Source organism: Oncorhynchus keta, chromosome 30, assembly GCF_023373465.1.
Source record: "Oncorhynchus keta strain PuntledgeMale-10-30-2019 chromosome 30, Oket_V2, whole genome shotgun sequence".
Taxonomy (NCBI): Eukaryota; Metazoa; Chordata; class Actinopteri; order Salmoniformes; family Salmonidae; genus Oncorhynchus; species Oncorhynchus keta.
In genome coordinates, this window is record NC_068450.1 from 61953019 (window position 1) to 61965878 (window position 12860).

General features: G+C 45.5%; 1 protein-coding gene across 7 annotated transcripts; it reads right to left on the reverse strand.

Annotated features, from left to right (window-relative positions):
• Positions 1-3211: 3211 nt before the first annotated feature.
• On the reverse strand, positions 3212-12470 carry LOC118376624 (testis-specific gene 10 protein-like). 7 transcript variants are annotated; one of them, XM_052489045.1, is made up of 20 exons: positions 12327-12469; positions 11626-11841; positions 11451-11516; positions 11173-11324; positions 10874-11082; positions 9951-10106; positions 9645-9830; positions 9434-9511; positions 9153-9304; positions 8875-8990; positions 8627-8781; positions 8393-8448; positions 8067-8235; positions 7544-7654; positions 6938-7123; positions 6549-6716; positions 4316-4497; positions 3870-3974; positions 3600-3752; positions 3212-3439 (listed from the first exon to the last, which is right to left on the reverse strand). In XM_052489045.1, the coding sequence occupies exons 5-20, from the start codon at positions 10952-10954 to the stop codon at positions 3409-3411; spliced, it is 2085 nt and encodes a 694-aa protein (XP_052345005.1). In that variant the 5' UTR covers positions 10955-11082; positions 11173-11324; positions 11451-11516; positions 11626-11841; positions 12327-12469; the 3' UTR covers positions 3212-3408. The 7 variants fall into 7 exon arrangements, with proteins under 7 accessions (XP_052345005.1, XP_052345003.1, XP_052345006.1 ...); XM_052489043.1 differs by having other exon boundaries at positions 11173-11329; XM_052489046.1 differs by having other exon boundaries at positions 11451-11540.
• Between the last annotated feature and the right edge of the window lie 390 nt (positions 12471-12860).

A 12860-nucleotide genomic window follows, 5' to 3' on the forward strand; every position in this document is an offset into this window, starting at 1 on the left:
TGCCATCAACCTGGTAGCACCCTGCCATCAACCTGGTAGCACCCTGCCATCAACCTGGTAGCACCCTGCCATCAACCTGGTAGCACCCTGCCATCAACCTGGCAGCACCCTGCCATCAACCTGGTAGCACCCTGCCATCAACCTGGCAGCACCCTGCCATCAACCTGGTAGCACCCTGCCATCAACCTGGCAGCACCCTGCCATCAACCTGGTGGCACCCTGCCAGCACCCTGCCATCAACCTGGCAGCAACCTTTGGATAGTCATTACCTTGGGCAGGACGCAGACATTCAGCCTACCCAATCTACTTCTGAGACAGAACAGGAGTGTTATGACACACCTGGCCACCATGAAACTACACCCCTTCCCCCATACTAATTTCTACAGACCGCCCTCCACAGGTATAACTAGCTGGTACCCCCCATACTAATTTCTACAGAACACCCTCCACAGGTATAACTAGCTGGTACCCCTCCCCCATACTAATTTCTACAGAACGCCCTCCACAAGAATAACTAGCTGGTACCCCCCCCCCCCCCCCATACTAATTTCTACAGAACACCCTCCACAGGTATAACTAGCTGGTACCCCCCTCCCATACTAATTTCTACAGAACACCCTCCGCAGGTATATCTAGCTGGTACCCCTCCCCATACTAATTTCTACAGAACGCCCTCCACAAGAATAACTAGCTGGTACCCCCCTCCCATACTAATTTCTACAGAACACCCTCCGCAGGTATATCTAGCTGGTACCCCCCCCCCATACTAATTTCTACAGAACACCCTCCACAGGTATAACTAGCTGGTACCCCCATACTAATTTCTACAGAACACCCTCCACAGGTATAACTAGCTGGTACCCCCCCCATACTAATGTCTACAGAACACCCTCCACAGGTATAACTAGCTGGTACCCCCCTCCCATACTAATTTCTACAGAACACCCTCCGCAGGTATATCTAGCTGGTACCCCCATACTAATTTCTACAGAACACCCTCCACGGGTATAACTAGCTGGTACCCCTCCCCCCATACTAATTTCTACAGAACACCCTCCACAGGTATAACTAGCTGGTACCCCTCCCCCCATACTAATTTATACAGAACACCCTCCACAGGTATAACTAGCTGGTACCCCTCCCCCCCATACTAATTTCTACAGAACACCCTCCACAGGTATAACTAGCTGGTACCCCTCCCCCCATACTAATTTCTACAGAACGCCCTCCACAGGTATAACTAGCTGGTACCCCCCACTGTGTCTTCACTCTCTCTCTCTTCCTGTTTGTCTCTCTTTCCGTTCTCCTTCCCTCTTCTCTCTTCCTATTTAAATGCTGAAGGTGACCTTGTTCTCATGTCTTTCCTGGTTATTAGTCTTATTATTGGTCTTACTTCATCTCTCCGAAGCACGTCTTTCCACACCCAATGAACCATATTACACAATGTCATAAAATAATGCTGGATAGAAACAGTGCAAGCTTCTTTTTTTATTGTTGATTGATGTGTGATGTGAGAGTATCTGTTCATCCCGTAGATACTGTATATTCAAATAGATTGCCGCTTGTGTTTCACAAACCCCTGTGACATTATCTTTCCTAATGATTGTAAATGCTGTTTCTGATGTTGGGTGTACTGTGCCTGTCCAATCTGTTTAGTTTATTGCAGGATTATCATGTGTCTGTCTCGTCATACAGTAAACATGGTGATTGGTCATAGCACGTATAACCTACTGTACCTGCCTTCTGTTGAGTTAGAGTAGGGAAGGGCGACTTTGATCGGGGTGGGGCCCGGGGAAAAAACTGAACTCATCATGTAGCTAGCAGGTCTGCATACCGAACACATGCAGTCAGAGTCGGCCATAGCACTTTGGGGGCCCTTGTGAGCAAAACATTTTAGTGGTAGCAGAGAGAAAACATTTATGTTTCAGTTCATTTCCTGCAGTTTTCCACATTTTGCCTTTGGGCGTAGAGAAAATGTTGCAGTTTTAAAACAAGATCGAGGCAATTATAAACATTTTGCCATTGGGCTGAGAGAAGACTTAGAAATGGTATATTTTATGTAAAAAAATGTATTTAACTTTTGTTTAACTAAGCAAGTCAGTTAAGAACAAATTCTTATTTAAAATGAAGGCCTACCGGGGAACAGTGGGTTAACTGCCTTGTTTACCTCGTCAGCTCGGGGATTCGATCCAGCAACCTTTATGTTACTGGCCCAACGCTCTAACCACTAGGCTAATTTCATGCAATTCTGCTCTTATGCAATGGGGCAGAGAAAAATGAGCAGTGTTACAGCTAATTTCCTGCAATTCTATTAATTTTGCCATAGATTGAAGAGAAATAATTGCAGTTTTTAATATATCTGAGAGTGAATAACATTATCAATTGCACCTTCTACTATTCTAACTCTCAACAGTAAGTTGAGACCCCAGCAACAATAAATCTAAATAACACATTTTGTAAATTGATCCGCGGGTCTACAAAAGGGGGGCTGTGCAGACCACCAGTTTCCCACCTATGATTTAGAGAACAAAGCAACCCAAAGCAACCCAGGAGAGACAGAGACTGAGTGGCCAGTTGAACATGTAGCCTACAGTAATTCTCTCTTTCTTTCTCTCTCTCGGAGGACCTGAGCCCAAGGACCGTGCCCCAGGACGACCTGACATGATGACTCCTTGCTGTCCCCAGTCCACCTGACTGTGCTGCTGCTCCAGTTTCAACTGTTCTGCCTTGTTATTATTCGACCATGCTGGTCATTTATGAACATTTGAACATCTTGGCCATGTTCTGTTATAATCTCCACCTGGCACAGCCAGAAGAGGACTGGCCACCCCACATAGCCTGGTTCCTCTCTAGGTTTCTTCCTAGGTTTTGGCCTTTCTAGAGAGTTTTTCCTAGCCACCGTGCTTCTACACCTGCATTGCTTGCTGTTTGGGGTTTTAGGCTGGGTTTCTGTACAGCACTTTGAGATATCAGCTGATGTACGAAGGGCTATATAAATACAATTTGATTGATTGATTGATTGATACAGTACCATTCTGCAAGGTTCAACTGACTTATGACTGAAAAGTAAACCAGAACAAAAAATATAATACATTAATGAAATAACATCATTCAATCTTTTAGCTGTAGTTCATTTTAATCAAATCTTCATCAAAAATATACTGAATGGTCACTCATTTTACAGATCAATACACACAACCAAACACAGTGATGTCAGTTCATTTGTACAATTTAATAAAAAATACATTTGAAATAACACTTGTTGAAACTATTTCCGGTCTAGGAGGGTTGTTCTGAACCTGAGGTCCTGATCATGACATCACAGGTTTGAGTTGAAGAATGACATCATAGCACAGTGAGGACTAGAGAGAAGGTTGGGTTATCTTTCCTCCAGAGAGAGAGATCTGTTCAGTCGTAGAGGTCCTTGAACCCCAGGCTCCTGTCACCACACACACACACACACACACACACACACACACACACACACACACACACACACACACACACACACACACACACACACACACACACACACACACTGAGATGTAGAAATATATGTGTGCTGTATTCAGTGTGAGGTGTTCAGGGAGTGGGCCCACCTCTCTGGGGATCTCTCTCTGGCCAGGTGGTCTGGGGTGGACCACAGGGGCCTGCTGGGGCTGAGGGAGCGACGCAGGTGAGGGGAGGAGGGATGCAGGCCAGAGGACGATGACGACAGACCCTGACGACGCAGCTCCTGCACTGCCCTCTCCCTACGAGAGAGAGAGAGAGAGAGAGAGAGAGAGAGAGAGAGAGAGAGAGAGAGAGACAGAGTAAAATACAAGCCAAACCTTTACGACAAGCAAGGAGAGACAGACAGACTGACGGACCTCTCAAACCGCTCAGTAGATAGCCGTCTTTTGGTCATGTCCAGGTCAGCCTCTAGCTGTGCCGAACGAGTACTCAATGTAGCCACCTCTCTACGCTGAGAGCTCCTGTGAGAGAGAGAGAGAGAGAGAGAGAGAGAGAGAGAGAGAGAGAGAGAGAGAGAGAGAGAGAGAGAGAGAGAGAGAGAGAGAGAGAGAGAGAGAGAGAGAGAGAGAGAGAGAGAGAGAGAGAGAGAGAGAGAGAGAGAGAGAGAGAGAGAGAGAGAGAGAGAGAGAGAGAGAGAGAGAGAGAGAGAGAGAGAGAGAGAAGAGAGAGAATTGAGAATTGAAAATTGAGAATTGAGTTGGAGGTGGATAGATGAAAAAAAGAGAAACAAAGAGGGAAGATGTCAAAACAGGCAACTGAACAAATCAGAAACCCTTCCAACAGCGACCATGTGTCTGCTCACGCCTTGCTGTCGGCCGCGGTGAGTTTGTCCCTGAGCAGCTGGATCTCGGTGTGTCTCTCCTGGGAGCTGAGCTGTCGGTGTAGCTCCTTCTCCCTGGTGGACACCAGCATGGATTCCAGGCTCTTCATGCTCAGACGCTCACTGGACAGCTGCTTCCTGAGCAGCTCCAGCTCACACTGCACCTACAAGCACACACACAGTGTACTGTTAACACACACACGAACATGTTGACATACACTACCGATTAAAAGTTTTAGAGCACCTACTCATTCCAGGGGTTTTCTTTATTTTTACTATGTTCTACATTGTAGAATAATAGTGAAGACATCAAAGCTATGAAATAACACATATGGAATCATGTAGTGACAAAAACAGTGTTAAACAAATCCAAATATATTTTAGATTCTTCAAATAGCCACCCATTGCCTTGATGACAGCTTTGCACACTCTTGGCATTCTCTCAACCAGCTTCACCTGGAATGCTTTTCCAACAGTCTTGAAGGAGTTCCCTACATATGCTGAGCACTTGTTGGCTGCTTTTCCTTCAATCTGCGGTCCGACTCATTCCAAACAATCTCAATTTGGTTGAGGTCGGTGGATTGTGGAGGTCAGCTCTCCTTCTTGGTAAAATAGCCCTTACACAGCCTGGAGGTGTGTTGGGTCATTGTCCTGTTGAAAAACAAATGATAGTCCCACTAAGCTCAAACCAGATGGGATGGCGTATCGCTGTAGAATGCTGCGGTAGCCATGCCGGTTAAGTGTGCCTTGAATTCTAAATAAATCACAGACAGTGTCACCAGAAAAGCACTCCCACACCATAACACCTTCTCCTCCATACTTTATGGTGGGAAATACACATTCGGAGATCATCCATTCACCCACACTGCGTCTCACAAAGACACGGCAGTTGAAACCAAAAATCTCCAATTTGGAATCATCAGACCAAAGGAGAGATTTCCACCGGTCTAATGTCCATTGCTCATGTTTCTGGGTCCAACCAAGTCTCTTCTTCTTAATGGTGTCCTTTAGTCATGGTTTCTTGGCAGAAATTTGATCATGAAGGTCTGATTCACACAGTCTCCTCTTAACAGTTGATGTTGAGATGTGTCTGTTACTTGAACTCTGGGAAGCATTTACTTTGGCTGCAATTTCTGAGGCTGGTATCTCTAATGAACTTATCCTCTGCAGCAGAGGTAACTCAGGGTCTTCCTTTTCTGTGGCAGTCCTCATGAGAGCCAGATTCATCATAGGGTTTGATGGTTGATGGTTTTTGCGACTGCACTTGAAGAAACTTTCAACGTTCTTGACATTATCCGGATTGACTGATCCTTCATGTCTTAAAGTAATGATGGACTGTCGTTTCTCTTTGTTTATTCGAACTGTTCTTGCCATAATATGGACTTGGATCTTTTACCAAATAGGGCTCTCTTCTGTATACCAACCCTACCTTGTCACAACACAACTGATTGGCTCAAATGCATTAAGGAGGAAATAAATTCCACAAATTAGGCATACCTGTTAATTGAAACACATTCCAGGTGACTACCTCATGAAGCTGGTTGAGAGAATGCCAAGAGTGTGCAAAGCTGTCATCAAGGCAAAGGGTGGCTATTTGAAGAATCTCAAATATATGTCACGTTCTGACCTTAGTTCCTTTATTATGTCTTTGTGTTAGGTTGGTCAGAGCGTGAGTGGTGGTGGGTAGTCTATGTTTCTTTTTCTATGTTGGTATATTTCTATGTGTTTGGCCTGGTATGATTCTCAATCAGAGGCAGGTGTCGTTCATTGTCTCTGATTGAGAATCATACTTAGGTAGCCTGTTTTCCCCATTTTGTTGTGGGTGTTTGTTTTCTGTTTAGTGTATGTCATCTTACAGAACGGTTTCATTCTTCCATTTCACTTTGTTATTTTGTTTTGTGCGTTCAGTCAAATAAATTATGACGAACACTTACCACGCTGAATATCGGTCCGATCCTTCTTACTCTTCCTCAGACGAGGAGGAGATTCATTACAATATAAAATATATTTAGATTTGTTTAACACTGTTTTGGTTACTACATGATTCCATATGTGTTATTTCATAGTTTTGATGTCTTCACTATTATTCTACAATGTAGAAAATAGTGAAAATAAAGAAAAACCCTTGAATGAGTAGGTGTTCTAAAAATTGGACCGGTACTGTATGTGCGCGCACACACACACACACACACACACCATCCCCTCCATGACTCACAGCCTCCTTGCTGGAGTCCAGTTTGACACAGAGCTCCCTGGTCTTCTCTAGGTCAGTCTGAGTGGTGGTGTGTTCCCCCTGGGCCTGTCTCAACTGCTCCTCAGTGTGCAGCAGACTCCTGTTGAGCTGAGACACCTGGCTGCTGCAGCTCCGCTCTGCAGACAACGCCTAGGATACACACAACTATAGGAGTCCAGGGTCATCTTCATTATGCACAACATGGTAAAACGTTGCAAAACCTTTTACAACAGAAAACTAAAATGAGCTTTTGTTATTGGACAACTTCAGGTAGTCCCACCCTGTTTCAGTCCGTTTGGTGTCTAATGAATATGACCCCGTGTGTAACCAGTGATAATCCCTAATGATAGAGACAGTGAGGTTAGACAGACCTCCTGCAGACTGGCCTCCAGAGCCTCCACCTTCTCCTTGAGTCTGCGCCTCTCCATGTCTGAGGACATCAGCTCCAGCCTCAGCTCGCTGATGCTCCCCTCCGCCTGCCGCGCCTGCCCCTCCCAGCTCTCGGCCTGGGCCGACGCACGCCGCCGAGCCTCCTGGTGTTCCCTGCACTCCCGCTCCTGGTGGACACACACACACACACACACACACATTTGGATTATTTGTTCAGCTCCACAATGAATCAGTGGAAGTGAAAAGGTCTTGGCCATCAATCCCTACCCAACTCCAGTCTGAAAACGTTGATTGCCGCTTATAGTAAGCACAAGGAGGAAAGGAAAAAAACACATTTTCAAAAAGGAATTGATCTGGAACTCAAAGGCTGCGTTGACACAGAACCCCAATTCTAATTATTGTTCCACTAATAGGTATTTTGACCAATCAGATCAGCTCTTTTGACAATGTTTGGCCTAAATATCAGAATTGGGCTGCCTGTGTAATCGCAGCCATAGCTACTCTGGATGAGTGAATATTTGCTCGACAAGACATAACTAACAGATCACAGATTGAAATATCATCCATTCGGTTACAGCAGAGGGTACCTTGGTGGACAGCAGGTTCTCGATGCGGGAGATGTCAGCCACATAGTCCTGTACCTTCCTCTGCAGCTCATTCACCTCCTGGGCAGAGTCCTCAGAATTCAGCTCCAGGGCCTGGACAGCAAAACAAACTAGACCTTACAAAGTGTTTGTGAGATTCTAAAGAGATGATGGCCATGAGGTTTGGTATATCATGAATAATATGGCGTCCTAGTGTTTTCTACCACTGTTTGCCCTAACCAATCACCTGGGATGAAAAACTATTCTGGACCATGAGCCCATGGCATCTAGTCAAGTTCCAGTCTTTTTAGCTAACATTCAAATCCTTGCCACTCCTGTCACTTGGCGAATGACACAGAGTACAATAGCTGAACAGAGACAATAGCTGAGTACAATAGCTGAACAGAGACAGATACCAGGCTACATACCATCCTCCCTAAATAATATGAACCCTAAAAGGTTGATCATTTCAAAGTAAAAAAATAATAATTGTGCTCTGGTTTGGTCAGAAAGTGCTGTATCTGACCTGGTTGTTGAGGCGGCTCATGTCCAGTTTCTCTTGGAGTTGAGCATTCTCCCTCAGGGTGGAATCATTCACCTTGGCCAAAGCCCCCAACTCCTCCTCCGCATCCCCCAGCCTCCTCCTCAAAGCCTCCAGCTCCCTCTCCCGCCCTGCCAGCTCCTCACGAACACTCCTGGGGAACAGAAAGGTCACAGCCAGGGGTCAGAGTTTCGAGGTTAACTTACACAGGTGGTGCAATCCGTATGCATTTCTGAGTGAGCCTTAGTATGGTGACCTGGCATCTGATGCTGCTGTGTGAAGCTTTGTGGTACTGGACAACTCAGACTCACTCTGCTGATGTCTCCAGATCCTCAATGGACAACCTGAGATTCCTGATGGTTTTCTCCTGAAGAAAAACACATGGAAACCAAAGAGACCATCACTCAATCACTGATATTAGACCAATGTGTCACATCTCATGAGGTGATATCCAAGTGGACATGTCAACTTCCTAAAGTGGCTGGCAGGTAGGTAGGCTGGCAGGTACAATTGGCTGTGTGTGTAGTTAGTGTTCAGTTGATTACTTTGTCGTCCAGCTGGTTGTGGGCTGAGTTAAGGAGGTCAGTCTTGTTCTCCAGCTGCTCCTGCAGGGAGTCTCTCCTCTGGTCCAGGTCAGTGATGGTGGACTGTAGACTGCTCACCTCCTCTCTTAGACCAGACATCTGCCTCAGTAGAGAGTCTGACACAACAGATAAGGCTCAGTTTGGTAAGGTTATCTGAAATAGCGTTATTTACACGCACACACACACAGAGGCAGACCTTGTCTCCTCACCGTTCTTCTCGTCCAGCAGTTTGTTCCTCTCCTGGGAGTTCTGTAGTTCTCCGATGCGGGAGGTCAGTCTGCGCTGGCTGTCACTCAGGGCGTTCTGTGTCTCACTGTTGGACAGTCTGAACACACACGTGTGAGCACACACTTAAAAGGATGATATTAAAGGGATTAAATGGACGCTATAGAAGTAACAGTTTCCACACATGTCCAGTATGTGGCTGATGCAGGAAGTGAATCCCCAACCACATGACTTCATACATCAGTGCTGGTTCCTTGCTTACCTCAGCATGACACACTCGTTCCTGGTCCTGCTGTGTTCGTCCTCAGCAGCGGTCAGCTTCCTGCCCAGGGTGTGGACCTCCTCCTCCAGCCCCATCATGGACTCCCTCATCAGGGCAAGACGGCTCTTCTGGTCGCCCCGCTCATGCTCCAGCTACAGCAAGGAGAATCACCATGAAATGCAATTAGCAGAACAAACATTCCATTCCAAACTTGGGACATTTAAAGAGTGTGTCTGTTCTAGTCATTGTGTTTCTATGGAGGTTTTCACCTCCTCACTCACAGTGAGAATGGCTGTCTGCAGGTCCTCCACCCTCTGCTCCAGATGAGCCCTCTCACTGATGGCTGTCTCCTGAGAGATCTGACAACACGCAACACACACATAGACACTTTCTCTCAGCAGGATACACACACACACACATTAATTGGTAGTCAATAGATGGCCATGCTGGAACACTCAGAAGTAGATTGTCCAATCTGGTTAATATATTGACCTTGAGTCTCTCCCTCAGACTGTCCCTCTCTGTGCTCATACGGTGGAGGTCGACCTTGGCCTCGTCTCTCTCCGCCTCCACGCGCTTCAGGATGCTCTGAGCCGACACAGTGACACTGCTCTTAGCTGCGCGTGACGACTTGGATTTCAATACCTCGCGACGCAGCGACGCTACCTCCTGCTGGGCCTGATGAAGAATGGGATTGTTACCAGCAAAATGATTTCCCATTCATTTGGAACTGAGCAAAGAAAAAGTCGGACAAAACGTGATGTTGGAGTTAACTGTTCCTTTAAGAATGGTACTGGCCTGCTGGTAGTGCATGCTGGTCTTGTCTCTGTCGGCAGTCAGAACTCTCACGTTGGCCTGGATCTCTGACAGGTGGCGCTCATACTTATCCAGCATGTTCTGCATCTCGTCCCGCTCTCTCAAGACCCGGATCAGCTCAGAATCATAGCTGCCCCCCTGCCCAAAACAGGGGAACAAGACATGATGTCAGATTTCAAAAGAGTACATCAGCTGTTACATTAGTATTATGACAAAGTGCTCACAGTCCAGGAGACATTGGTCAGAAATGAGATTTTTTTCTGATTAATATGGAAAAAGTCATATTTGAAGAGTTCATTTACAAAATGCTATGTCCACCAATTTTTTAACATTTGTATTTTTTCAGCAGAAATGATTGCTTATGTGGACCTTCATGTGTGTGTAAAATATTACTGTTCTTAGATGTTTATTAATATATTTAAGTGTGTATGAAAATGTGTTTCTTTTGCTAAACGCTATATTGTTTCGCTGGAATGCAATGTTGGTATCCTGTATATTTGACTGTGATATGTGGTTGTCTCACTTACATTTACATTTACATTTAAGTCATTTAGCAGACGCTCTTATCCAGAGCGACTTAGCTACCTTAAGATGAATGCACTTACTTTAAGTCGCTCTGGATGAGAGCGTCTGCTAAACGACTAAAATGTCAAATGTAAATGTTTCACAGGTCTTATATTACTCAATTAATTTTTATTTAATTGTTTTATTGATGTCAAAAATGTATCATTTCTGATGCCTCCCGGGTGGCACAGTGGTCTAAGGCACTGCATCGCAGTGCTAGCTAATTTACCAACATTTCTGAAAATTGATATATAGCCTCATTTATACATTTATAACACTGAAGATGGTGTAACAAATCTCTATTTACATTTCTAGTTAATATTAGACAGACATTCCTTTACCTTGACAGGGGACTGGCGGGTGGGGCTGCGGCTCTGGAGGTGCCCCCGACAGGGGCTACAGGAGCACCTGCCCCTCAGCATCCTCCTCAGGCTGTCTGCTTCCTGTCTGTAGTAGTCCCTCTCCTCCTCCACGCTCCGCAAGAAGCTGTCCAGACGAGAGCCACGTTTCCCCCTGCTGCCTGGCTCTGTGAACAGGACCTGCTCTCTCTCTGTAGGATAGCCAACAATGTTACATCACATTCTGGCATCTCGTTCTCCACTACCCTCTCTCCTCTCAGTCCAGCCCCAGAGTAACTCACCTGTGAGGCTGAGCTTCTGCACCAGTCTGTTCAGACTGTCTCTCTCCTGGTGCAACTGGTCCAGTAAGGCCTGCAGGTCCTGCTCCTGATTCTGCTCTACTGTGGGGTTCAGCTGGGTCTCAAGTTCTATTGGTTCAGTGTCTGCTGACTCGCTATCCTGAGACATAGCCCAGAACCCAGAAGCCAGGGTGGATGGTAAATGTAGGCTATTGATTATACTATTTTCTTTATGCCTGTTGAATTAGAATGCAATATAGTGGTATCAGTCGTGGTCTTACAGGTGTCACTTTGGTGATAGCGCCCTCTAGTGACGTGATCTTCCTCTGCAGGTTTTCGATGATGCTCTACAAAACCAGACCCAAAGAAATCTTGCATTGATTCAGTCAGACATTCACTCATCCATTGTGTTCAGTATACACATCGCATCCCCTCTTAGGCACACAGTAAGTCTACCTCTGCATGCTGTGTGTGGTCCTCTGTTGTCTCCAGTGTGGGGCCCTGCTGGTCCTGCTCTTCCTGCAGCTGAGCTGGTGTACTGATATGGCCTGGCTCCTGGTGGTTCTCCAAAGACAGCTCCTCCACCTCCTCCTCCTCCCCCTCTCCTCTCCTCCCCCCCTGCTGAAGCTGCACCTCCTCAGCCTGCACACGAGCCACACTAACCTCTGCAGCCTGACACAGGAAGGGCAATGGGGATTAGGTGAAAATAATTCACATAAGAAAATGTGTCTGTATCAAGCTGATAGATAAAAAACTAACAAGAGTGCCTGATATATGACACACGGTTCTAAACAATTTACGTTGTCATGGTAACCAAGCATATTCAAACTTGACCTTGCAAACCAAAACATTGTATTAAAGTTCCTTATTTGGCGAACAGGTGCTTTTAATCGAGCTACTGATTATGAATGTATTATAAACCGCACAGTATTGGTGTTCAAAAGGTTGCTAGTTTGCAAAGTAGTGTCTTCCAAATCACAGCAATCTTGCTAACGACGCTAGCCTTGAAATGTCGAAAGCGATATTGATTTGATTATGGCAAGATTGCTCGCTAAACACTTAAATAGAATTAGGCTACATCTACTCTGCTTGTCTAAGTAAAACATTACATGTAAACAAAAAAAATCATGGTTGAGAGAGAGAGATCTTCAACTTACTTTATGGAAGAAATAGTTATAGCTGTAGCTAGCAAATAGTTACGTGAGGTTATCTGGATAAATCACTGGGGTTTGCTGTTGTAAACCCTGAATGGCTCCTAAACCGCTTTTCATACGGATAAACAATCTGACCAATCAGATGTCAGGATTCGATCGGAATTCGAGATGTCGCAAGCTTGCAAACCAATCAGCAAAGGCCCTTTCTTCACAGTGTGCGTCCATTACCTTGACAACGCAGTGACCCGGTACTCCACCACACACACTGACAACACGTGCTGAAAATGTTAGCAGAAGATAATGTAAGCCTAGTGTAATTCCAAATCTAAATGCAGAACTATTATGCATCAGAATGACTGATTTGACTGCATTGCTAAATGCATTGCAGTGTTCTATGCAATTTATGCTACCATTTTAAAATAAAAGGAATACACCCCAGGCTTCAAATAAATCAAAGTTATTTAGCCTTTCTCAGGATTAAAAAGTAGGCTACTATAATAAATTGCACTGTCAATCTGTTTTGTGCGAGCCTAGCTG

Coding starts and splice junctions, on each gene's coding strand:
- LOC118376624 (XM_052489040.1), bottom strand. Junction 8,236..8,392: donor GATCTGGAGACATCAGCAGA/GTGAGTCTGAGT, acceptor TCTGTTCCCCAG/GAGTGTTCGTGAGGAGCTGG. Junction 3,975..4,315: donor ACCGCGGCCGACAGCAAGGC/GTGAGCAGACAC, acceptor TCTCTCTCACAG/GAGCTCTCAGCGTAGAGAGG.